Source organism: Tuber melanosporum (genome assembly GCF_000151645.1).
Source record: "Tuber melanosporum whole genome shotgun sequence assembly, scaffold_38, strain Mel28".
NCBI lineage: Eukaryota > Fungi > Ascomycota > Pezizomycetes > Pezizales > Tuberaceae > Tuber > Tuber melanosporum.
Window position 1 is genome coordinate 331,623 of NW_003299063.1, and position 24,130 is coordinate 355,752.

The window sequence follows — 24,130 nt, forward strand, 5'->3', positions numbered from 1 at the left end:
TCAATCCTTCTCAAGAACTTGTCTCTGGATCACGGGATTAGCGAGCTGACCGAGAGTAGCATAGTGCTCGCCCACCCATACTCAAGCACGCACGAGGCTATGAAAAGCGCACTTTCTGCAGATGGGTAGTCTACCGTGCTCGAGTGCGCTGTGGCATGATAGCTCGTTGATCGGACCTCTCTGCGCTCCGTGGGTGGAAAGTGGGTTGGCTCCAGTGGCGGAGTTGTGAAAGAGAGGTTTCCGGAGTCGGTAAGTACTGTTATGGATAAATTTTGTTTTTGCTTTTTTTCCATATTTTTAACTAGTTTCGCAAACCTTTAGCTTAGCATCACAATAATTTTAGTTAGCTTTTTACTCAGAAGGGGGAATCATACATTGGTTGTATTTACTAGGAGCTGAATAGGTCATGTTTTCAATAGGAGAAGGGTTGCTAGGCTTGGCGGACAGGGGGTGGAAGTTTAGTCTATATAGTCGCGGTTTTCTTCTTCTATTTTTTTTTTTTCTTTCCTTTCTACGACCACCACCACCACCACCACCACCACCACCACCACCACCGCATTTCAACGGAGGAACAAGGAAAGTGGGGAAACGGTTTTGAATTTGTGTCTTGTGGCTAGATAGTCGAACAACCAGGATAGGTTGGATTTTTTTCTGAGGTTTTCTTTTCTTGAGGTTGTCTTGCGCGAAGAGGTTGATAGCTAGCTTGGAGATTGAAGGTGATTGGAATTGCAAGGCATTTTCTTATGGTTCGAAGGTTTTGTCGGAAATAGTTGGTGATCAGAAGGCTTTCATTCTGTGAAGCAGATATACCATTCCGCAAATTTTTGTTTTTCAGTACGGTACCGTACCGGTACAAGTACGAATAGTACACCATTATTCCATCCCTTCCATGTCGTGAGACCACTCAATCAACGATACCGGTATGATACCTATCACACCATATCTGAAACTCAAGATCTATCATACGAGTAATTGTTCGAATGGCGCTTGGTTTACTACCCTTCTACTGAGTGTCATACAGAGGGAATATCAACTGCATCGGCCAGCATCGGACAACAACCTGTTAGTCTAGGTCTGGCCGGCCTAACTTATGGCACTTAGTACCGTGTGATCGAACAGGTCTACCGGTGGGAAGAGGTTCTGTGTGGCGCACACTAGACCACCCGCGGGGATGATTTTCCACACTGCAAAGAGAAAATCAGTGAAGAATGAGCTAATTTACTAACTTGAGACAATGGAGATCTGCCGTTTAGTTGACTCCCTGATCCATTAGACTGCCAAGGAATTCCTGCTCGGGGGTTTGGAGTGGCCACGGGTCCGTGGTCAGAACTCTCGCTGCAGGAAGTCCCCCTCCGGTGCTGGGAACGCCATGGTACGGTACTGTACTCGAATCCTCGCCGAGTGCCAGCACGGCGCTTTCGCGCATGATAAGCCGAGCTCGAGCTCCGAGAGCCAAATGACTCCCTGCATCCTACTCGATTACCGGTACAGTATCATAAAGGCTTTCCCCCTTCTCTCCTCTTCACCCCGCTCCTCATTGGTAAAGGGCACACAATTACATAGTTTTGAGGGCTCCCTTGATTCATCAATCACTGAGGTAACTTACTGGCAAAGCAGCCCTTCCATCGCGGTTATGGATGGGCACTGTCCAGGGGAGCTGCATACTAGTGCTTGTGGCACCTACCTCTACCGCACTCAGGGCCCTCTCTCTCGATCAGAATCGTTCTCACCCCGACGCAGTAAAGCCACCCCATGATCCGCTCTAACTTGCCAGATTTGTTGGCTATTCACCGTAATCCAATTGGCAAGTTGCATGTAATGCACAGTGTGATCGATTGCCAAATAACCCTTGAATATAATTCCCTAGATTTCTTACTCACGGTACGTTCTCTACCTATCATAAAAAGATTGTTTTCCCATGAGCTTACAAACACACCACATCACTCGGTACAGTACTACAGCTGCTACTGTAGTGCCCCTATACCTCATTAACCTACCAGGCACTAGTGATTGGTGCTACCACACCATCGATATCGCCCTATGTTAGACTACGGTACTCGTACTTGATATCGTATCATTTCAGAAAAAGCCGGATGAGCCTAGTGAGGGTAGCCTGATCTCCTCTCAGTGCTTGCTTAAAATGTGGCGATCCGGGAGCCCACCGTACTCGCCTTCTCGTTGCCTCTCTTGTCCTTAGTCCCAATCCGAATGATACGGGAGGGTTCCGAGCAGGATTGGGTATCGTACTCGTAGTGAGCAATCCGGATGGGTCGGCGCTCTCCATTCAAGTCAGATGCGATATCTCCTCCGAGGGGGGCAGTGATGCTGGTCGCCCTATCGTTCTCGGCACCCCATAAAATCGTACGGTGGTCTATCACGAGCCGTCTGTGCGTGCATAACCAAGAAGTAGGTACGGCATTTGGCCAAAGATTTTGCAAAAACTACTCGAGTGCACGGGACTTGATTGAGTGATTGACTTCCCTTTTGATCATACATTTATCTGTTTTAAACATCACCGCCACAGGTTCATTCGATAAGCATCGGCTTTGATAAGGTGCTGTTTCCGCCCGGCTAGAAGCCCACAGACGAGACAAACTAAGTCTGCACGGTACCGGGGGGGGCATTGCTCTAGTCTTATCATTATCGTTTTTCCTCTCGGGCCACATTATTCCTTTGCCTTCTTTGAGCAAGACGATCTTCCGAGCGCGTCTCCGGAAGTGGAAACGGGTATGAAATGAGTAAGTACGGTACTCGAGATAATACGACCGCTGAGAGTGCGAAGTGATGAGGGTGATAAGATGCAAATACCTGTAGGCCACCCGAGAGGTCACTCCTAGGAGAGAGAGGTGTGAGTGTTTTGGGGATTTAGGAGCGAATGAGTAGCCTGACAGAGATATTGATAGATTGATAGATATGAGTCCAAGGCCCGACAAAAAGTTAGACCATGGAACAACTACTGTATTTGGGGTTAACAAGCCAGATATATCCCTACCAGTTCCGGTTAATCGGTCTCCACGGCCTACGTACTCGTACACCTGCCGAAAGACGATTTGGTAATTAGGTGACAGGGTTGCCAACTCCGGTGCTTCACTCACTCCCTCTTTCTTCCCTTGCTTCCCACTCGAGAGAGCAGAAACCGAAAAGCAGACTAGGTGTGAAAATTCTCAGTTCAACGCAAAAGAGGGAATCGATGGGCATTTCGCTCCCCCCCCCCCACTATACCAAAACCGGCATCCGGGTTAGTTCTGAGTGTTGGATCGTACGATTGGGGTTCGGGTTTCAAGCTTGCCGTACCGTACTCCTCGAACTCGGGTACACTGTGCCCGAGCATTCCTTATTAAAGTCACCAGGCGAGCAATTGCAGGTACGAGTACCGGTGGTTTATGAAGGGTGAGTTATGAGAGTGTGGGAATGAAAGGGGAGGGAAGGGAAGGGAAACGAATCGGCTGAGAATCCGTCATAAGACCGACAGCAGACAGACAGACTAGGCTGTGCAGTGGTCCGGGGGGTAGCCATGTTTTTCTTGTTTATTTATTTATCGGCCGGGGGTATGCTACTCGTAGTCTACGGCTAGGTGCGATATCCTAGTGCACACACCCCGCTATCCCGGGTCTCGGCAATCCGGATATCTCAGTGTCCTGCGCAAGCCTCTTTTGAGTTCTAAATTTCCCTATGCCACAACCGGGCCTGTTGTCCCGGGACACCCGCTATACTGGAGAGATTCTTGGATCATGGAGGTCCGAGATACGGTAATGGGATGCGTCTATTATACTCGAGTAGAAGTGGATACCGATACTCTACGGCAGAGTACCCGAGTATGTAGGAACATTGGAGAACCGCGACCCCGTCAGTGGATTTCGGATTTCCAGACTATCTGCCCGTTTTAGTTCGCCGCCGGGGAGTGAGTGAGTGAGTGAGTGGGTTGAAGCTCACGGTGTGCTCCTAAGAATGGATTGAGTTACGGTACTCGAGTAGGTTGAATAGGAATCAGTGGGGGGGTTATTGGCCTGATCATCTCCATTCTTTCATTCTTCCTTATTCCCATCTCCCTATGGCAATGCGACTTACTCGAGTATCCCCGCGTGTCGTATCGCGAGGTTTTTTTTTTTTTTTTTTTTTGATGGGGGTAAAGGATCGGCGGGTTTATGATACAGTACAAGTACTAGGGTTATTCAAAGTTAAAAAGATGACTTTTCAGGAATGAGTAAACAGCGAAAGCTGCATTAGGTTACTCTAAGCTGTTAGCCAATAGTATCCACATGTCCGGGCAAAGCATATTTGAATGCAGCAAGGCGCTTACTAAGTAAGTGGGGTCAAGCGTACCGGTTAAAACAAAAACTCTGTGTTGGCTAACAAGCCGGAAGTACGAAGTACGAAGTACAGTACAAGTACGAAAGGAGGTTTTTGCTAGAGAAACTAGTTAATTGTTCCTAAAGTATGCTAAAAAATTTTCTTCCTGCTCCACGTACTCGAGTATTGTTATTGAGTTTTGATTGCCAGTTACTGACTTCTTGACCTCGGCAGCTACGAAAAAAATTATCGCAAAGTATGGTAAACTACGGGAATGGCACGTTAACTGTTTTTGCGTGTGCAAAGTTTGCATGAAACAGCAAAGTATGATACCCATATGATATGCTGAGATTTTTCCACCTTCTCAACTTTAAATATCCCTAGGTGCTAGTACCGGTACTCGCTCCTTCACCAAGGGGGGACGGGGGAGGGCACCGGTGTTAGAGCTGTAAAAATGATACCGTATGATATAACGAAACCGTCACGATCGAGGGAGGGCTCAAGGATATAAGACGTCGCTCGCAGCCTTAAATAAAAAATTAAAAAACTTCTGAGCGATTGAGGACTATGGCCTCTTTCCTTCTCCCCCTTACCGGCACTTTGAAGCTCTAATCTACTGCGGAGCGCTCGAGTGAGAGATGGAAGGGAAAAAAGAAAAAGGGGTCAGAAATCCAATGATGGTGTTGGTAGGAAGGTAACATAACATACCGGCACTCCTGCCCCTCATACGATACCGGCAACAACAAGGACAAAGGAAACGATCATCGACGTTCACGACGCAGAAGCGGATGAGAGAAGGGCAAAGGTGGAAGGAAGATTACCCCCAGCCAACTAGACATGTTTCCGGTGTTTCTTTTCTCGCATCTCGCATGTGCAAAGAGGCTGGTTGGATGGAGCGGACGTTCCTCAAGATGCAAGGGAAAGCCGAATTGGGATTAGCGTCGAGTGGCTTCAACGTTGAATCATAGGTCGGAAGGAAAAGCCGGGGCTTTAACGTGTATGGCTTCGCGTAACGGATGCGGAGGACGAACGAACCCTTGCTTGACTCCTGATGCCTTGCACGAGTGGAGAGGAAGAGAATATGCGCGGCATCGCCGAGAGTAGCAACCGTGCCGGTACCAAGTATTTGTGGTCCCCCTACCCTGCTCTGCGGGAACGGACCCATATGTGCACATTGCACTCTTTTCTGACATGGAATTTGGAAAATACCGGTACTGCCATGTATCACAGCCAAGTTCAAATCGCAGCAGGTATTTAGACCACTCTGGAAGAAGAAAAGTTAATATACGAAAAATGGGAAGAAGGGGGAAAGAGGCATCCTTGATTTTTTTTCCGTTTTTTTTTTTTTCCTTTTCTTTTCTATTCCACCATCTTTCCGTTATGGGGGTTTGTTGGGGGTTGAGCTATGTGGGATGGTGCTTTTTGCAAACAATTCCTGTTTTTCTCACTCCCCCTACCTCCCCTCACCCTCCCTTCCTCCCTTACAAAAATAATGATACATGACGCCTCTCCACACTTGGTTTATCATCCATCTTTCCCAAAGCAATTGGGTTTGGAAGGTTAAAAGGAAAGAAAAGAAAAGAAAGAAAAAAAGAAGAGAGGAGGAGGGAGATGGGGAAAAAGAGAGGAAAGGAAAACGGTTCGTATGTAAAGCATCCCGTCTAACGTAGTTTACGGCACTCTAAGTGATTATTACCCCATAACTTATCTAATAGCACACGCACCCCGTCCCTACTATGATATTACGAACTCGCGTTGGCATCACAGATCATGAGCCACACCCAGCATTCATAGCTTACAGTATCACTCATTCACCCACACAAACATTTCGGAGAGAGAGTATCATGCCACTGACATCTCCACTGCTCTTGCCGTAGCGTCCGAGCCAACGGAACCGCTGATCTGAGCTGTCCGCGAAAGCTGCACAGAATGGGTCATCGTTTTGGAAGATCACTTAGCAGGATTTAATCGGACCTGGGCCAGACCTCCCTTAACGGCTCTTGTGGCCCTCAATGTCACAAGTGGCGGGGGGTTAAGTTGTTCCTTCCTCTTCCTCTTCCTCTTCCTCTTCGACCCTTCACCTTTTCTATACGCACCACACCCCTCCCCCACCATCACCATAACCATCCCCACCACCGCCGCCGCCACCTACCTGGTGTTTCCCCTTCAATAAATCTCCTCTTCTTGCACCACCTTTGGGAATTTTACTTCTAAATTTCTTTCTTAATTTCTTTAAGGGAAAACAACCTCCTCCTCCTCCTCCTCCTCATCATCATCATCATCATCATCTACTACTACTCTACTCACCATTGTCACCCCACTAGTCTCGTACCACTGCTACCGACATTCTTTTCCAGCCTTTTGTCATTGTCCCTGAAGGTTGGTTCCTCGCTGGAGATTGTTGATATCAGAGTTCTCAAGGGACGAGTGGAATTCCTCTCGAGATCCATCCACCTTTGGAAGCTATCACTGTCGTTGCTGGTGTTTGTTTGTTATTGATTGTTTCTATCCATTTATCTATCCATTGCTATTTCTACCCCTCTGCTACGACTGGCGACATCCCACGCTGCTCTCCCTGGTTGCCTTTAGATTCAACACTCGAGTAGGTTTCCTACTATTCCCCTACCGTCTAGTGTCTACCGGTTGTGAAGGCGGTGGAAAGAGAGAGAGGAGAGAAGGAGGAGAAGGACGGAAAAGGAAAGGAGGAAGGGGGAGAGGAGAGAGAGGTATTGGAGCTCGAAAAGCAGTATTTTCTCGCGGGTATCGGTACAGTGGTCTGACACGGCCAGCAAGCTGTCTTTACCAACCAACCCCGTTTCGGTTCAAACAGCTCAAAATCCTCGGTAGTTCTCAACAGATAGGAAATTTCCAGAAATATTTCGGAACACCCATCACCGCCTAATTTACCCCCAGTAAACATCCCCTCGGGATACTTTACCCAATCCGCTGGAGCTACTTTCCATAATAATCTTCCTTGACGTCGTCACGGCAGTCTGACAACCCTCCTCCTCCTCCCCGCTACCCACACGTCGACAACTGTAGCCTTATTCTCACAGGTAGCGACAACTTCCGGCGGTCAGGTATCCGAATTGACAGTTCAAAAAGTGCTCCGAGTCCTCTTTGAGGGCCTGAACCTACGCCAATATTTTCGTGAGGGAGTAAGAAAATACTTCATCTCAAAAAAAAAAAAAGACGAGATAAATTTCTTTCAAAAAAAAAAAATAATATCAAAAATGAGTGCTGCAACTGCAGCCCAGCAACAGTCCTCCTCATTGAATACGCCGGGATTCTTCGCATCGGCATTCATGGAGATGAACATATTCGAGCAATGCTTTAGCGCAGCTGCCCCGTCTGATCCAAAGAACAACGCATCTTCTTCGGGTTCTATAAATACTGTGTCCTCCTCTCCTCAAACGGCTGCTTCCACGCAAACCGCCCCCTCCTCCTCCAGAGGCTTAAATCCTATCACGCAAGCATCTGCATCTCACGTCCCTCCCCCATCACCAAAATCAGCCACCATGGACGGCTATAATCCCAGTGACTTTCCTCTCCCAACCATTTTTAGTGGGGTAGAGGCTACCGGACCCTCTCATGATGATATAGAACGAAGGTACGGGCAAAATCGATGGCCCGTACATCTGGACACCACTGCTGTTCCGCCCAGTGCAATACAGCCACACCTCTCGCCTCCTTACTCCCCCCGATCCCCGACTGACAGGTTCATGCCTCCAGTGGAAATGGACGACACCATGTCACCGCTGCACAACATGCTGGTAAACTATCCGACAGAGACTCGATCTGCACACGGGCAGATCACACCCCCAGAAGACCCACCACCGTTAACACAAAGACAGCAAGGCGGGAGAATGTTCGACGACAACGACGACAACGACTGCTTCAACGACGAGTACGCGATCATCGCTGACACAAACCATTCCTCCTCCTCCGGGAACCAGGAATTAGCAGAAGCAGGCGGCAACACCAGCAGCTGTGGGAGCGCAGGAGCAGCAGGCCGGTCTAGAACCCGCACGAACAATCGCGGCAGCACAAACCGGAGATCTAGGAGAACCGGTGTAGAAGATGACTCCGCGAAAGAAGCCAAGCGCCAGAAATTCCTTGAGCGGAACCGAATAGCAGCGAGCAAATGCCGGCGCAAGAAGAAGCAATGGACGCAAAACCTCGAGGACACGGCCCGGGAGGTGCAGGCGACATCGAAGCACCTGAACGGGGTAGTCGCGGCGCTGCGGGACCAGCTGCTGCACTTGAAGGGGGAGCTACTGAAACATAATGGCTGCTCATGCGAGCGCATCAAGCAGTACCTCATGAATGAAGCCACTAGAGTCGTGGAGGGATCTTCCGCTTCCGCCAGCGCTGGAAACGCGGCCGCCGCGGCAAACTCGAGCTCCAGCAACAACGCCTTCCACCAGGCCTCTCGACAGCGGCAAATGAGCCAAGGATCCGATCTGGGCTTCTCCGCACAATTCGATGAGTTGTCCGATACCAGCAGCGCTAGGTTCGCAATGGATTCACGATCACCGGAAGATACAGGCGTTGGCATGCCAATGTGACGATAAATCAATGATCGATTTTGGAGGTTTTTCTTTTCTTTTTTTCCGATGATGATTTACCTGTTTTATCCCACCCCCCCCACCCCTGGCTACGTATCATTGCACTACTGTATTGGGCGTTACTTGGTGTTTTCCCATACTCTAATTACTTACTTGTACTTTTTCTCTCAACATAACATTGCCTTTCTTTATCCTTATTTTCTTAGTCTTTCCTCCGATGGCACACACCCCCTCCCTCATCATACATATTTCTCCCTTGCACAAATCTCAGCGGGGACGGGGGTTCGGAGGGGGCGATTCGTTACAAAAAGGGATTTTTTCTCCCCCCTCAGAATCCTATTTGTTTGGTCGAGTGCTTACTTTGTGTACAATTTTTTTTTTTAAATCTTTTTCATCGGTTTCTCGATTTGATCTTTTGGCATTTTTTTCCCGTGACCCCGAACGCAATTGAAGTTACCGTGGTGATGCATGTAGCGAACGCAACAAACAGAACGGGGAAAAAAATATCATCGAAGGAAGGAAGGGAGAGGAAAAAAATATTGGGGGAAAAAAGGGGTTTCCTATCACCCCCATTTTCCATTTCTGGTGTGGTGCATTGGGTGGTTGGCTTTTGTGATTTACATTTCATTTCATTTTTTTCCTTTTCACCTTTTTCGCTGAAAGGTTTTATCCGATTTCCTCCTTGTAAAGCTCCTTATAAAGTCTCCCGTCCACTGAAGTTTGGAAATGGAGAGAGCAACTTGTGGGTGGGGGCTCATGAGCGCTCTAAAGAGTAATGTTTTATCATGGTGGATAGGCATGATAACTTGCTCGCTTGTCCTACTCTGCTCTGCACCGCTCTCCAGAGCTGATGGGGTAGAAGTGAAGAAAAATGAAAAGGTTCTTCCAATTGGAGCCCGGAAGGGATCTTGGACCTAGGATATCATAATATTATGATACCAGTAATTTGTGAACACCGCTGCTACAGTACAGTACTCGTACCGTATTGCATCTGGCCAAAATATCGGCCAAGCCCCAAGATTTTTGTGATAAGCGATGGCAGTCGCGTTTTCACAAAGGTGAGAAGATCACGTGTAGAGGTAGTCTTGGCAAATTCTCTAAAATCTGAACAGATTTGAAAGGTTCAAAGATGTAGAAATTTGTAACTTATACGTAAACTGAAAAAACCCCTCCCCACACGGATCCACCTGCAACCACGCCCCACAAACAAAATGTGTCCTTTTCTTTTTTCCCATGGGAGGACCATCACCGAGCGAGCCAGATTGCCATGTAGACTACAATTACTCGTACTGTAAAGCGTTACGAGGAGGAGGGCCAAGTCTCTGGAATTGGAGAATCTCGCCCACTACCTGTACTGTACATGTTGGGAAGTTCCAAAAATCTATGTTATCATACACAGCACACGTGACTTGGCTCCCCGCCAGGATGAGATGAAGATAACCGACTTATTACCGGAACTATACGCAATGTCTTGAATTTTAAATTTAGGCTACCAGTAGGGGAAAAGTGATGATTCTTCATTCGTGGGCGTCGTGTCAACAACAGGATAGCTCCACTCGGGTTGGCAATACTCCTTCAGCTTTGGTAGACAGTAGACTAGCGTGGTATGCACAATTTCACATCCGTGCTCGTAGAGTAAGGGTCATTCATCACAGGGACAGTATAGTAGAGTACCGGCACGGTACAGTACTGTACAGTATGATACATTCGTTGATTTCTGTGAATATGGGTTGTTTTTTTTTACTCAGCGTATAGGGCTGGGAACCGGATATGATAGGGCAGGGAAGTGGATCGGTTAAAAGAAGTTTATCTTGCCCACTGGGCTGATAATATCCTGCCAAACTGTCCCTGTCCATTTCAGGTACAATATCTAACATAATATTATTATATAATTGTCAATGTAACTTTGACCCCCTGATACAATCCAGACAAGAGTCGCGAAATTTCGAAGATATTTGATATGAAGGCAGGAAATGTGATCCACCCTGCCCACATGAATTTGATGTTCTCATCCGTCAGATTTCTGCTTTTGCCATATTTGTCGCAACCTTGGAGAGCGGATGCTGTTGTTCTTTTCTTTATCGCAACCTTAAGTGCGCCAGCAGGCGCCAGTGGTAAATAACTTCGAAAGCTGAAAGGGACAACACTCCTACCCTTTCAGTGGCAAATATTAGGCCTTTCTGCTTTTGGGTATTGCCTCGACTCTAGCTCTGGGAGATTGATCGATTCGGACAAGAGATACAAACTGTAAAAAAAAAAAAAAAAGTTACATGCCAAAACCGGATTACAATACCAGACATTCTGTGAAAAAAACCTAACCTGGGATTGCAGGGTAACCGTTATCAGTAACCGGACTGGATCCCAGCTTTTTCTTTCCGCTGGCGTAGGTGCGAACTCTCACAATTTGCGGAGAAAGGGAGAAGCTTCTTCTTTACTCTCTGAAACCTATCCGATGACCTGAGGAAAGGCAGACTTTCGAAATGAAAAACAAGGAAGTAATGAACTATCCACCCAGGATGATACCAATACTTCTCATAAACCTGTCTCCTACAAAGACCTAGTATCTGCTCTGGCGGGATTTATTCCTTGTAGGAAGCGTTAAAAGATAGTCTTCCTTTTCAAGATAATTTATTTATCCTTGTATCATATCCTTCACTGTATCTCCCATTCCCAAACACTCATTACCACTTCCGCTACTACAAGGTGATATTTCTCTCAGTGTGGTGCTGAGATCCCACAAGATTTCTTTTTGGGTTCTTTGATCTGTTTTTTTTTTTTCCTTTTATCACTGTGAGCAAGATGAATACAAACAGTGGAGCAGGTATCATAACACAAGCTATCATATCACACCTCAAGATTCAGCAACTAGAAAAATACAACAACCAAGTGTGGCTTCATTCTTTAAACCAATTCATAAAAAGCTCACAGGACAGTATGATTAGAACACTACCATGCTGACACTGACAAAAAGCCTTTTTTAGGGACAGGGCACACCTTGCTAATGGCTGACTGTCCCAAATGGCGTGACCACTACAGTACCTAGTATTTTCCACATGCCTAACAGAAGTAATCCCATATCACCTCCTGTTATCCTGGTTTTCAGTGAGGCTGGGAGATCCAAGATTAGCCCCTTTGGAAACCAAAATGGTTCTCACCCTTTTCATAATTGTTAATAAATCAATAACTGATTCGTCCTTAAAACCTGAGATGATTGATTAAGACTCTTTGTAGAACTACACAATATTCACGAGGCATAGGGCAGATGTTTTCGTGCAAGCCAGCGATTATTTTGTGGGTTAACCTAAATTAACTGTGCGAAAACCTTTACCCGAGTACAGTACAGTACACGACACGGTATCCGCAGAATCGCACCCGTTCCAACAGACTATGCCAAGTTTATTGTCTACTTATCATACAACGAGTAAAACAATTCCAAAGCCGACCCCGCCAATTATTCTTCCCAAACCGCCCGATCGACCCCGGTACCAACTCTCCTGTCAATGATATCCCTGACCTTCTCCACGAGTCCAATCTTGCCGTTCCTGTCCTCGACGAGGTATGGGATGATATCATCTGGGAGCATCTTCCGCTCCTGAATCAACTGGCGTACCTCCGCCTCGGACGGTAGGCCAATTTTCGCGTGCGGGTACTGCTTGTAATCGACGAAGCCGGCGTCGGATTCATCGCGGAGGAGCTGCAAGCGAGGTCTGTCCCCTTCCTCAACCGTGAAGTAAGGGGCTGTAACGCTCTCGTCCGAGGATTTTAGAGTCGGGGGATCCCATTTGGGGTCCGACGTCTTGGAGAGGAGCAGTGCATCAACGCCTTCCACAAAGTCCTTCCCTTCCAAAAATTTCGTTGCCATGTGCAGCTCTCGCTGGAAGGTCTCTGAGATGGTCCATTCCTTGCCCGCGCGTAATTGGCGGAGCGTGACGCGGACCGAGGTTGGGGAGCGGGACTTTATTGTCTCGAACGTCTCGCGCGCCCAATCGGAGTCTTCTCGAGTCAGTGCTTCGAGGATCTTTTCGATTGTGTTGAACCTGAAACATCTGTGGGAGGTTGAGGTGGGGCCGGAGGTTAGTTCCAAAGGGTTGCGACATACCGGTACAACAATAGGGAGGAGAAGGGAGGAGAAGGGAGGGGGTGGCGCTTCTCAAATAATCCTTACCGGTCGATTGCCTTCCGGATTTCACCGGATAGCTGAATGGGTGTATCTTCTGGCAAACCAGTGACAAACTCCTCAATTGTGCTATCAACAATTTCCCAACGCTCTTTGAGGGGTTGATAGTCGCCAAAAACAAGCTCTGCCAGTCTCGCCTCCAGGTCCGGTAGACTGGTGGAGTGAATGTAGTGAGTCGCGAGACCAGAGTAACTGCACCACCGTCAGTGATGTGATTCCCCCTCGCTACTAGATGTGAAGAAAAAACCAAAAGCTGGAGGACAAGCGGGACACAAAATCAAGAAATTGTGAAAAAGACATACAAAGCCTGAACACCCTTTAATCCCTCGCTCGTCAAAGCAAGATAAGTCCCGATCTCCCCATCAAGTCTTGGCAAGAAGAACGAGCCTCCGACGTCGGGGAAGAATCCAATCTTTGTCTCGGGCATAGCGAATAAAGTATTCTCCGTGGCGATTCGGAATGGGGCATGAATGCTCAATCCAACTCCTCCGCCCATTGTGATCCCGTCCATGAACGCAACATACGGCTTAGGATAGGTAGCAACAAGGTGGTCGAGCCTGTATTCCAATTCAAAGTACCTTACCGCCTTCTGAACGCCAATCGGCCCTTCGCCCTTAATGGACTCCACAAGTGCCGCTACATCCCCCCCAGAACATAGGGCCCTTCCAGCGCCCTTGAGGATTATTATGTTTGCCATTTGTGATTTTTCCCATTCCTGCCATTAACCGTCAGTTCCAGGCGCCCCGACATGGGTTTGAATTGGGAGCAAGTACTCGTAACCGGGGAACAATCTTTCGTGCCATTGAGCCATTCAGAGCGTTCAGAGACCCGGGTCGATTAAGTTCGATCGTGCGAACTCCATATGTTGAACCGAAAAGTACGTCATGGGGCGCATCCCCCTCTTGTTCCTTTATCACTAGAGAAGAGGCAAACATCTAGAACTACCGAATTAGCGACCCTCTAGGGTAAGTTGGTTTTAATTGGTTCTGTTTTGTCTCATAGTACCTTTTGTTGAGAGGAAAAGCCAGGTCTCAAGATCTTTGCGCGGAGAGGCATCGTCCACGGTTTCGAGTGGAAGAGACCTAGGGTAACTCTCGTGCAGAGCGAAGGCTTTAACACCATGGGTATCATAGAAGAGAGCGTAGGGAAGATAGGGCGAGGTACCTGGAGGGTATTTGTGTTCGTTTTTTGGAGTATCGGGTAAGAGAGTGGGGTGCACTGAGATCCGCAGCGGGAATAGAAGTCTGCCTCGGCATCCCTTTAGCGCGTTTGCGGCTGCTGTCCATGTTGGATGGGCAAGCGTGAGACCTCAACGCTGATTGACAAGGAACAGGGTTCAAATTTTAGCAGTGAGATCATAAAATTGGGAGCAAATTCTGCTACGGCCAACAGAATTATTGGTTCGAACAAACATGTGTGATGATATTTATTTATGCTACACATTTACGACCGTTCCTTTCGGAACCACTCCAATGCTTCCCTCTCGATCACGATTCTTCCCATCTCTAGCTATATCCCAATGCCGCCGTCAGTAATAGTCCGGAGAAGTACCCCCATGATCAAACGAGGGCCAGAAGGAATTCATATAGGAGAAACTTACAAGATCCTTGACATCTACCTCCTCCTTCGTCAGCACCAATCCCTCAGACCCCAACCCCTCCATAGCACCCATGAAATTCGGTCTCTCCTCATTCACTATAAACAAGCTCCTCGAGTTCTCATTGCCCCACCCATTCTTCTTAATAATGGAATTGGCCAACCCCGGATCATTAGCTTGAATCTCGAGCGCATCCTCAACGACAATCAACTGCCCACGCCGATACCGATAACTGAATGCGGTTCTCCAAGCCAAATTGTACATCTTCTTGGGTAGATCCGTAGAAAAGTCTCGAGGTTTGGGGCCGTGGGCTACACCTCCTCCTCGAAGCATAGGTGATTTTTTGTCTCCGAGGCGAGCCCTACCACTTCCTTTCTGTGGACGGATCTTGCGCCCACTGCCATGCACATCTCCACGCCACTTTGTATTTGCGTTTCCGGAACGAGCAGCATCGCCTTCATATGTTATAGCTCTATGTAGGATATCCCGGCGTGTTGGGAGATGCAGGAAGGTTGTGGGGAAGGATTGGAAACGCAGAGGCTCGAGCGTAGGGAATCGATAGATAGTAGCGAGGACGGTGGGCGCTGATGAATATTAGTAAAGGAATAAGAAATTGCTGGGAGATCACACGTTTCCTAATTGCGAAGGGTATCTCCGCCGGCGGCTCCGGGGGAAGAACCCGTACAGCGGGAGAGGTAGGTGATACACCTGAACCCTCCACCTCAGTAGCCATGAGCCTTGAACACCAATGAACAAGTGACAGCTGCCGATCGTTAGAGCTGAGGTGGCGGGGGGAATTCCTTTCTAGCGACTAGGAATAGCTACCCTTAATATATCCTCCAGAGTTCCAACCCTCTTTCCACCTAACAGGCCAGTCCTAGCGAAAGCCGTTCTCGAGGTCATTGCGTTGTTGTTGTCACCGGGGGTGATGGTGGGGGTTTGCAGATGGATTGATCAGGGGAGGTTGCGATGGAAACTTTTTTTCTCCGGGATCTTCATCCGATCTCCACGCCGATCCACAAAACAACCCCCCACCACACCTCCGCAAAGTGTCGCAAGGTCCCTGAGACAACCACTGGAAGGATGTCTACCAGGACACTATCGGCGAGCTCGTCAACAAGGGCCTTAGGCGTACCCTGTTTCAATGTTCTTCGACCAATTACCCTTCGGGGTCTCCGAACTAAGGGTATTGCGAGCGAGAGAGGTGCTAGGGGTGTCGAGGGTGTCGAGAGTGCTGAAGGAATCAAGGGAGGCGGGCCCAGGATGAGGACTATCGAGAGAATGCCGTTCCAGACATACCAGCTCGCCCTGGATATAATCAACAAGGACCGGCAGGAAATGCTCAAAAGAATCAGCGAAGAGAGGGAAACAATGAAGAAATTGATCAAGTATAAAGGACTCACGCACAAAGATCGGCGAATCATCTCCATGAAGCAACAAATTGAGAAATGGCAGCTATACGCTGACGCGAACAACCCGCGGGTAAAATATAATTTTGATTGTGGGAAAAGTAGGTTGCGACGTTATCTCCTCTTTGAAGTGTGAGTCCTAACCCAGTGTTTGTAGTTGGGATGAACAAGCCGATATACCTACATCTTCTCGACAAGAAATGGAGGCAGCGGAATCGACCGATCCTTATGCAAAGACTTGAGACCATGCATGTTATTCCAGATGTTCTCCCAGACATTAACCCTATTGTCGATGTGCGGGTGCACTTCAAAGGTAGAAAGGTCCAGCCTGGACTGGTGTTGGATTCTTTGATGGTGGAGGAGTGCCCTACCGTCAGAGTTATTCCCTTTAAGAATGAAGAAATGCTTTGTACTATTGCAGTGGTAGATCCCGGTAATATCATTCCCTCGGCTTGTATTACTAGTGCAACCCGGGCTAACAACCCTCTAGATGTTCCGGATCCAAAGAAGGACAGGTTTAGGTACCGGTGCCATTGGATTGTGTGAGTGTAAACGTTTCGTCCGTCATCAGACGCATACTAACACATTCAGTTCCAACATCCCCATATCCCCAATGCAAACCACCGCTGTTGGATATTCGGCCAAACCTGCGGACACACTTGTTCCATATCTCCCGCCCCATGCCCAGAAAGGAGCTCCATATCACCGCTACGCCATGATAGTTTTCAAGCAGCCCGAAAAGATTGATGCAGCGGCTCTAGAAGGGAATATTGATAGAGACGACTTCACTATGAGAGGCTTTCAGAGCAAAAACAAACTATGTTCCATTGGAGCATTCATGTGGCGTGTAGAGTGGGATAGCCACACCAAGGAAATTATGCAGAAACATAACTTGCCCGGTTGGGATATTATGTATAAACGGAGTAAGGATGTGGTACCATCATAGAGGAAGAGGGCTTGTATATAACAGTTTAAATCATCTACATTATTATTTTTCCCCCAGAATAACACTGAACCGTCCATCTACGGTATCTATATTATCACACCAAATTCCAACCCACCATACAAGTACCAACGCCCAAGAAAGCGAAACTAATCAATCCTCAGTATCCTTCAAACCATTCTCAAAAAACTTTGGCATCGGCTTGAACCTAGCAATAACCTTCCCACGAATCAATGCGAGCGGTACAGGTCCGTAATGCCTGGAATCGTTCGAGAACGGCAAATTATCGCCGGTAGTCCAACAATGCCCCCGGGGAACCTAAAAACACATTGCAAAGCGCCCATTAGGCCCCCTCCCTCCCTACCTTGCCACCACCACCACCACCACCACCAAAATTCCAACCCTTCACACTCACCTTAACCATCTCATCCCCCTTCTCAGGATCAACAACGACCCAATCCCCCGGCATCCCTATAATCCTCTTACTAACATGCATCCCGGGCCCATCCACGGGGCGCACGTAACTGACCATGTCGCCTACGCCGATCCCGCGGCCGCGCGAGTACAGCTTCGATATCACGATCCAGTCCCCGGCGACGTTTATCGTCGGGAGCATGCTCGCACCCGTCGCGGCGCCGACGCAGTAAAAGTGTTCCCAGAAGAGGTGGATGAAGAAGAATGTCTGCCCAGCCCGGACCAGGGTTCGGAATTGCGCGCGGAGGAAGGGGGCCGAAGTGAAGCGTTGGAAGTGGGTGGTCATCCGGGGCGGCTGTTTTGGTGGTTGGTTGGTTGCTGATTGGTTGGCTCTTGATGAGGTGATGTGCTGTGGGAGGTGTCCTGGGTGAAGTTTCGATGTCACGTGGCGATTATTGATCTCTGGCTACGAGTTTCTTGATGCATCTTTTTTTCTTCCCTTTCCATTCTTTTTTCACTGGGTTAGGTCAGGGGAAGAAGAGAGGGGAGGGAAGATCTTGAAATCTCGCACGAAATCATTTGGCGCAGATTCGATTCTCCTCGTATCATACTCGAGCACAGTTACCTTATCTGATCACCTATATAAAACACCGTACTGTAATCTACATCCCCAAACAAGAAGTCCCGGGGCTATGATACGCATCGCATGTGTTCATTGGCCAACGGGTGTCATGGAAATGTTCATCTATCCCTCGCTTCCTGCCAAGGGTCCTTCGAACAAACAAGGCGAGAATCATGATACTTTAAGTTATAATACCTGAGCCGCAGGGGGAACAGGGTCTCCATATACTTCTAACCTTCCCATTCACCACAAATCACGCACAACACGAAATCCCCCAAAATCCAAAAGCTGTATCATAAACCACTCAAGACGAGGAGAAGTTAACCCTTACGACAAACACCAACACTCGTATGAATATCATACATAACTTTATTCTAATCACGATCAAGGTTCAAGACAGCTCCTCTCCCTTCCACTCACAGCAAGCAGGCAAGAAGCACCCGATAACAGGGATATGCAGGTAGGTAGGCAAAGTGTGATGCATTGCGGGGATTTGGCCAAGGGGGGTCGTCTTTCCCTGTTTTTTTTTTTTTTTTTTTTTGTGCTTGTGATACAAACTATGGCAGCTAGGAGGTAATTTACCGTACTCTAGTTTGGCGATGCAGGAGTTTCCCTTGCTCGTGGAAATTCGTATGGTAGACAGAAGTGGACTGTGCCGTACCTGGCAGGCAAGTTTCAGTTCACTGCTTGCCACTCCAGAGTTCTTGCCCCGTCGTCATGTCATTCCTCTCTATCATAACTTGTATGATAGGATACCCAGTAACCCAGACTATCGCTGCTTATGAAGAAGAAAAAACCCTGCCCACTCCAAGAGAAACAGAAACACTCATCCATCACCTTTCCCACCTTTCCACCAAGCCACTATACTTGTACGATACTGTTATAACTATGGCGGCATCGTAACCTAACAAATACCGCACGCTACCGTATGCGCTTATGCATCTCGCCGAGTGACCGCTAGTGTTTACTCTCCCTTTTTTTATATAGGCTCTGACAAAAAAAAAAAAAAACATGCCAATGCCCCGCTAGTTATGCCAACTTTTTTTTCTTTCTTTTCTTTTCCCCTCATCAAACAAGGTTGGAGTGGAAATTTGCCCCCGGGCCAATCGCTTATTATAATAGATTGATCTGCGGGTAGATTTCTGGTCGTGATTGGTTGCTAACTATATAACTGAGTTGATTGTCGCGATGGGCGGGATGGGTGTTTATCATGGCAACGGAGTACGTGTGTGGGTGTGTGTGGCTGGTGGTGGGTTATGCACTTACGGTCATTTATATTATACTTGGAGTTGCTGTGAAGACATTTGTGCAGGTTGTGAGTTATCTTATCATGCATCATAAGGAGGTTTTTCGCCATGGCGGGCAGGGTGTGGTGGGACAGGAACCATGTGTCCGTTGGATTTGCTTGCTTGCTCGTCAGGACTTCTACGAGTGGAGAGAAAAAAAGGATATCTTGTAGTCTATCGGACGGCTATGTCTGATTGAGACCAACGGTGCATACACACACACTCACACAAATCGTATTACAAAGGGTTACTCGAGAAGAAGAAATGCTGTGAGTTGCAAACTTGGGTGAGGGCCACACACACACTGTAACTCGAGTGCCGGTACTATAGTAGTCGTACTGGGGATAATGTGCAAGTGAGCCGGAGATAAAAAAAAAAAAAAAAGGAAAGGGAATCTCCTGTATGCTACTCACACTACTCACGATTAGCGGAGGAATTCGATTGATGATCGATAAATATAACTCGTTTTTTGTCATACCATACGAAAAGGAATGTCGACACGAAGTGATGGGCAAACTGCAGGGGAAGGCAGTGGGGACAAAGGGCTATCATAATAGAGGTACGGTGATGCCCGTCGCTGAGAAAAGGCTCTCCTCTTCCCCCCTCGCTGGCCCCTTACCCCACGGTGAATCGAGCAACTATGCCAGTGGTGTGTATTCGGGGGTAGCGTCCCATTGGCCCGTTATCTGAGAACTCGCAAACAGTCTCCGAATTTGAACCACGATACTCGCAGTACGAGTACCGTGCCGATCACAGAATGCATCGCTCCTATTGCTCACTCACAACTCCAGCCAATGGGACCCATCAGTACGCTATGCACTATCGGTACTCGAGCACGGTAGGGTGGAAGGGGGAGAGAGAGTCAAGGGACCGCATCGAGGTCTGGGAAACCGGGGATGGATGGGTGGGAGCCGTCATGATCAACGAGGCCTTGACAAGTTGTCGCAAGATGAGACATGAGACACATATCACATAACCATGCAACACGCTTTCCCTGATGTTTCGCCCCGAAGCCCAGGGTTTGGGAAAATCTGGCACACCCTGGGGTCCACCGACGTCATATCGGAATTACTTTATTTAAACAACATCCCTTCCCCTCCCTCCACCCCCTTTTTCCCCACGCACATCGCTCCAACACACGAAAAAAACAAAATAGTCAGGGCTCCTCACGCGCTTAGCCCTTCCCGTGAAAAAAAAAAAGGCTTGGGCTATCAAAAGTGAAGTGTGGCGTTCCCATATCACAAAAAACTGCAAAACTAACTCGAGCCGAGCTTTTTTATTACGTTTTGAGGCTTAATAGGATGACATCAAGTCAGCTCCCCTCTCTCTCCCTTTCCCCGCACTTTGGAAAAACTTCCTTTCTTGTATGATAGATCTCCATCTGCTGAGCGACCACTTGTTTTTTTTTTTTTGTCCCTTGCCTTGATCCGGGGACTAAAACGTGAGGTTCGAAGAAGCGATCAGACACCCAATTCCACGCCCCTTCAGTCGAAACATTTCAACTTGATTCAGAAGACTTCTTGAAGTTCGAAAAGCATCTCTCTCCCACCAATAAGGCATACCAGTAACGGAAAAGGTTGTTTGCTATTAACCATGTCTAGTAAGTCTCACACTTCAATGGGGGAGTAGTTTGATATCAAAAGTTAGTCCCTTCACAAGTTGCCGGAGCAAGACCTACTGGTATCATGAGCCATCAGACCCACAAAGGGAGGGGTAGAGAAAAAAGTTTGCGTAATATAGTAAAAATTAAAGCAGAAAAAACGTCACAATGGAGGAAAACAGACCTTTCTAACCTTGTTTGCCCGTACCAGACAAGCACTTCGTCAACGATCCTGTCCATCTCTTGAATACAGCCCTTCATTCGGCCCCACTAACGAATCCATCCCTGGCCCTCGATGAGGAGAACAAAATCGTCTATTGCAAGCCTCGTCCGGAATCCCACCCGGGTCAAGTAGCAGTCATCTCGGGTGGAGGAGCGGGCCACGAGCCCAGCTTCGTGTCGTAAGTTTTTTGTTTTCCCATAATAATTCGTACCCTTTTGGCTATTTCTCTCAACAGGTACCATTCCCCGTCCATAGGCAAGGGGGAGATGGAAGGGAAAAAAAACAAAAATAATAATACCTGCATTATATCACGAAAATTGCATTGATCTAGAAAAGGAGTTTTTAATTGCTGACGTCTTCTCGACAATCCCATCATCAGTTTCGTCGGAGATGGCGTCCTCCGAGCCGCCGTTTCTGGCTCAATTTTTGCCTCACCGTCAGTGAAACAGATCTATAGCTGCATCACCCGCAGGGTAGACCCAAACTCTGGCGTCCTCCTTATCGTGATGAATTACACCGGGGACATCCTGCACTTTGGTCTCGCTAGTGAGAAAGCGAAGGCCGCTGGTATAAATGTAGACATGGTGGTGGTTGCCGACGACGTTGGCGTCGGCCGGGAGAAGAACGGGAAAGTTGGCAGACGCGGAATTGCGGGAACTGTTCTTGTTCATAAGATCGTTGGAGCACTGGCTTCCTCTGCCGCGGGAGCTGCTTCCTTGAAGGAAGCTTCGGCTTTGGCTTCACTTGTTGCAGCTAATATTGTGTCTGTCGGTTCGTCACTCGCTCATGTGCATGTGCCTGGTCGAGTGGTAGCGTCCGACGGGGATGAGGAGGGGTCACTCAAGCCAGATGAGATAGAGATTGGTATGGGGATTCATAATGAGCAAGGATATAAGAGAGTGAAGATTCCCGAGCTTCCCGAGCTAGTGAGCATACTCTTAGGCCAGCTCTTGAGCAAAGAGGATAAGGATAGGAATTATCTTGAAGATGTGGAGAAGATTGAAGGTTGGGTTCTTATGCTCAACAATCTTGGTGGTGTAAGCCCCCTAGAGATGGGAGCAATAACTACGGAAGTCGCAAAGCAGCTCGGTGTGTTTATTCTGGGCACGGCACGTTAGCAGCTGTATACTGACTCGATTCTTTAGACTCAACTTACTCTATCAAGCCAAAGAGAATCTTTTCCGGCACTTTCATGACCTCCCTTAATGGAAATGGTTTCAGTATCAGCTTGCTCAGACTTGTCAACACAGGCCTTGGTAAGGCCAAGTCCATGCTAGGCCTCCTCGACGCGCCCCACCAGTCTCTCGGATGGTCCGCCCCAGTCAAGCAAGAAACCTGGGCCAGTAAGGACAAGCAAACTCAAAGCTCGGAGAGCGATGCAAAGGAAGAATCAATTCCACCCTCGGGACTGAAACGTGAGCAATTGATGTCCCAACCCCCCAGATTCTGGCCAAATTCTAACGCGACCCCCCCTCCCAGTGAACGTCAACCAATTCTGCTACACCCTCTCTAACGCCCTTAAAACACTTATAAAAGCGGAACCGGAGATCTCCCGCTACGATGAACTAGTCGGTGACGGCGACTGCGGTTCCGCCTTGAAAAAAGGCGCCGAAGCCATCCTTCAGCTAATCAGCGCCAACAAGATCAGTCCAGACGCTGTAATTACTGTCAGCGCGTTGGCAGAAGTAGTGGAGGCAAACATGGACGGAACTTCCGGCGCCATTTACTCGTAAGCCCACGCATTCATCACCAATTATCACTCGAAGAACTAATAATGAATGACAGCATCTTCCTAAACTCCCTCGCTAAAGCCCTCCGTGAGGCTGGAGAGGGCGAGGTGAACTTGGGGGTATGGGCCAAAGCGTCTATGACGGCGTTAGTCTCGCTGAGGAAGTACACCCCTGCGCAGCCCGGGGACAGGACGTTGGTGGATGCGCTGCAGCCATGCATTATTTCATTGGCTGAGGACGGGGACGTTGGTAAGGCGGCGGAAGCTGCGAGGGAGGGCGCAGAGAGCACGAGAGGGATGAAGGCGTCGCTTGGAAGGAGCGTCTATGTGGGTGAAGTGGGGGATACCCCAGATCCGGGGGCTGTTGGGATCGCGGTCCTTATGGAGGGATTGGCCGAGGCCGTTTGATGGTTTTTTGGGGGCGATTAGTGATGCGGGATACCTGGACTATAGGATTTGAACTGGAATTATTATCATCTAAATTGATTGGCTGTGGTTTTCAAGTGATCTCTGGGTTCCGCATGAATTATGAAGCGTGACTTCTAGCGTAGTAAGGTAGATGTTGAGGACCAGATACCTGTGGGAGTAGGCTAAAAAGGATAGTACAATAGGTTCATTGAATGCTCTGACGATCCTGAAAGTCAGGTGGGGATCCCCCGGGAATGGGGACTGTGATAACTGTCAGGAGCCCAGGCACGTGAGCGAGTTTCAAATCAAGTAACCTAGAAGTACAGTGCATCTCCTCTACATTCACAACGTTCGCAGCCGTATAATGGATGCATAACTGGTGCTGATCACGTATTTCAAAGTGGCCCCTTCCCACGCACGACTTTGATCAGTGATATCTCCTCTCCCAGAACCTTACAAAGTGAGTTCTCCCACGCCACCTCACTCAACAAGTATGATACTGTATCATACATCTATCCATCGACACATGCCCACATCACCAAAAATCACTACACTCACTAATCTACCGGCGAATTAGAATACTGTAATCAACTTACCGAGTGTGGTATGATACTTTGCCCTATCGATGGTCCTATCATACTCGAGTACCGTAATACACACATGCCGCTCAACCTAATTACCGTATGACACGATTCGCCCAATGCAGAAAGAAAGAAAGTCTTGGCTGTGAGCGAGGCTGAAACGATCTGTGCGTGCTGGGAAGGAGCTTATCTTGACGTGGTTGTCAGTGAGATAAGGGATCTGTGATAGTTAAGCGAGGGCAATAAATGTTCCCTCCAATCGGTGAACCGCATCTGAGACATT

General features: G+C 48.2%; 7 protein-coding genes; 3 read left to right on the plus strand and 4 right to left on the minus strand.

Moving 5' to 3' along the window:
- Positions 1-2,441: 2,441 nt before the first annotated feature.
- On the minus strand, positions 2,442-3,384 carry GSTUM_00007618001 (uncharacterized protein; the record flags this gene model as incomplete). XM_002839540.2 has 1 exon in its annotated part: positions 2,442-3,384. The coding sequence occupies exon 1, from the start codon at positions 2,664-2,666 to the stop codon at positions 2,442-2,444; it is 225 nt and encodes a 74-aa protein (XP_002839586.1). The 5' UTR covers positions 2,667-3,384.
- A 3,055-nt stretch (positions 3,385-6,439) lies between these two features.
- GSTUM_00007619001 (uncharacterized protein) lies at positions 6,440-9,185 on the plus strand. XM_002839541.2 has 1 exon: positions 6,440-9,185. Exon 1 carries the CDS (start codon positions 7,524-7,526, stop codon positions 8,856-8,858), a length of 1,335 nt encoding a protein of 444 aa, XP_002839587.1. The 5' UTR covers positions 6,440-7,523; the 3' UTR covers positions 8,859-9,185.
- Positions 9,186-12,233: 3,048 nt separating this feature from the next.
- GSTUM_00007620001 (uncharacterized protein) lies at positions 12,234-14,164 on the minus strand. XM_002839542.2 has 5 exons: positions 14,041-14,164; positions 13,809-13,970; positions 13,338-13,750; positions 13,024-13,227; positions 12,234-12,904 (listed from the first exon to the last, which is right to left on the minus strand). Exons 1-5 carry the CDS (start codon positions 14,089-14,091, stop codon positions 12,310-12,312), a joined length of 1,425 nt encoding a protein of 474 aa, XP_002839588.1. The 5' UTR covers positions 14,092-14,164; the 3' UTR covers positions 12,234-12,309.
- Positions 14,165-14,436: 272 nt separating this feature from the next.
- GSTUM_00007621001 (mitochondrial 54S ribosomal protein YmL6) lies at positions 14,437-15,535 on the minus strand (the record flags this gene model as incomplete). XM_002839543.2 has 4 exons in its annotated part: positions 14,437-14,544; positions 14,636-15,216; positions 15,263-15,395; positions 15,458-15,535. 4 exons carry the CDS (start codon positions 15,533-15,535, stop codon positions 14,479-14,481), a joined length of 858 nt encoding a protein of 285 aa, XP_002839589.1. The 3' UTR covers positions 14,437-14,478.
- Positions 15,536-15,651: 116 nt separating this feature from the next.
- On the plus strand, positions 15,652-16,987 carry GSTUM_00007622001 (uncharacterized protein; the record flags this gene model as incomplete). XM_002839544.2 has 4 exons in its annotated part: positions 15,652-16,142; positions 16,199-16,474; positions 16,532-16,583; positions 16,633-16,987. The coding sequence occupies exons 1-4, from the start codon at positions 15,716-15,718 to the stop codon at positions 16,985-16,987; spliced, it is 1,110 nt and encodes a 369-aa protein (XP_002839590.1). The 5' UTR covers positions 15,652-15,715.
- An 18-nt stretch (positions 16,988-17,005) lies between these two features.
- Positions 17,006-17,744, minus strand: GSTUM_00007623001 (uncharacterized protein; the record flags this gene model as incomplete). XM_002839545.2 has 2 exons in its annotated part: positions 17,006-17,302; positions 17,400-17,744. 2 exons carry the CDS (start codon positions 17,742-17,744, stop codon positions 17,138-17,140), a joined length of 510 nt encoding a protein of 169 aa, XP_002839591.1. The 3' UTR covers positions 17,006-17,137.
- Positions 17,745-20,445: 2,701 nt separating this feature from the next.
- Positions 20,446-23,266, plus strand: GSTUM_00007624001 (uncharacterized protein; the record flags this gene model as incomplete). XM_002839546.2 has 9 exons in its annotated part: positions 20,446-20,523; positions 20,598-20,617; positions 20,761-20,906; positions 21,118-21,307; positions 21,509-22,139; positions 22,182-22,218; positions 22,275-22,544; positions 22,609-22,858; positions 22,915-23,266. The coding sequence occupies exons 3-9, from the start codon at positions 20,900-20,902 to the stop codon at positions 23,264-23,266; spliced, it is 1,737 nt and encodes a 578-aa protein (XP_002839592.1). The 5' UTR covers positions 20,446-20,523; positions 20,598-20,617; positions 20,761-20,899.
- Positions 23,267-24,130: the final 864 nt, after the last annotated feature.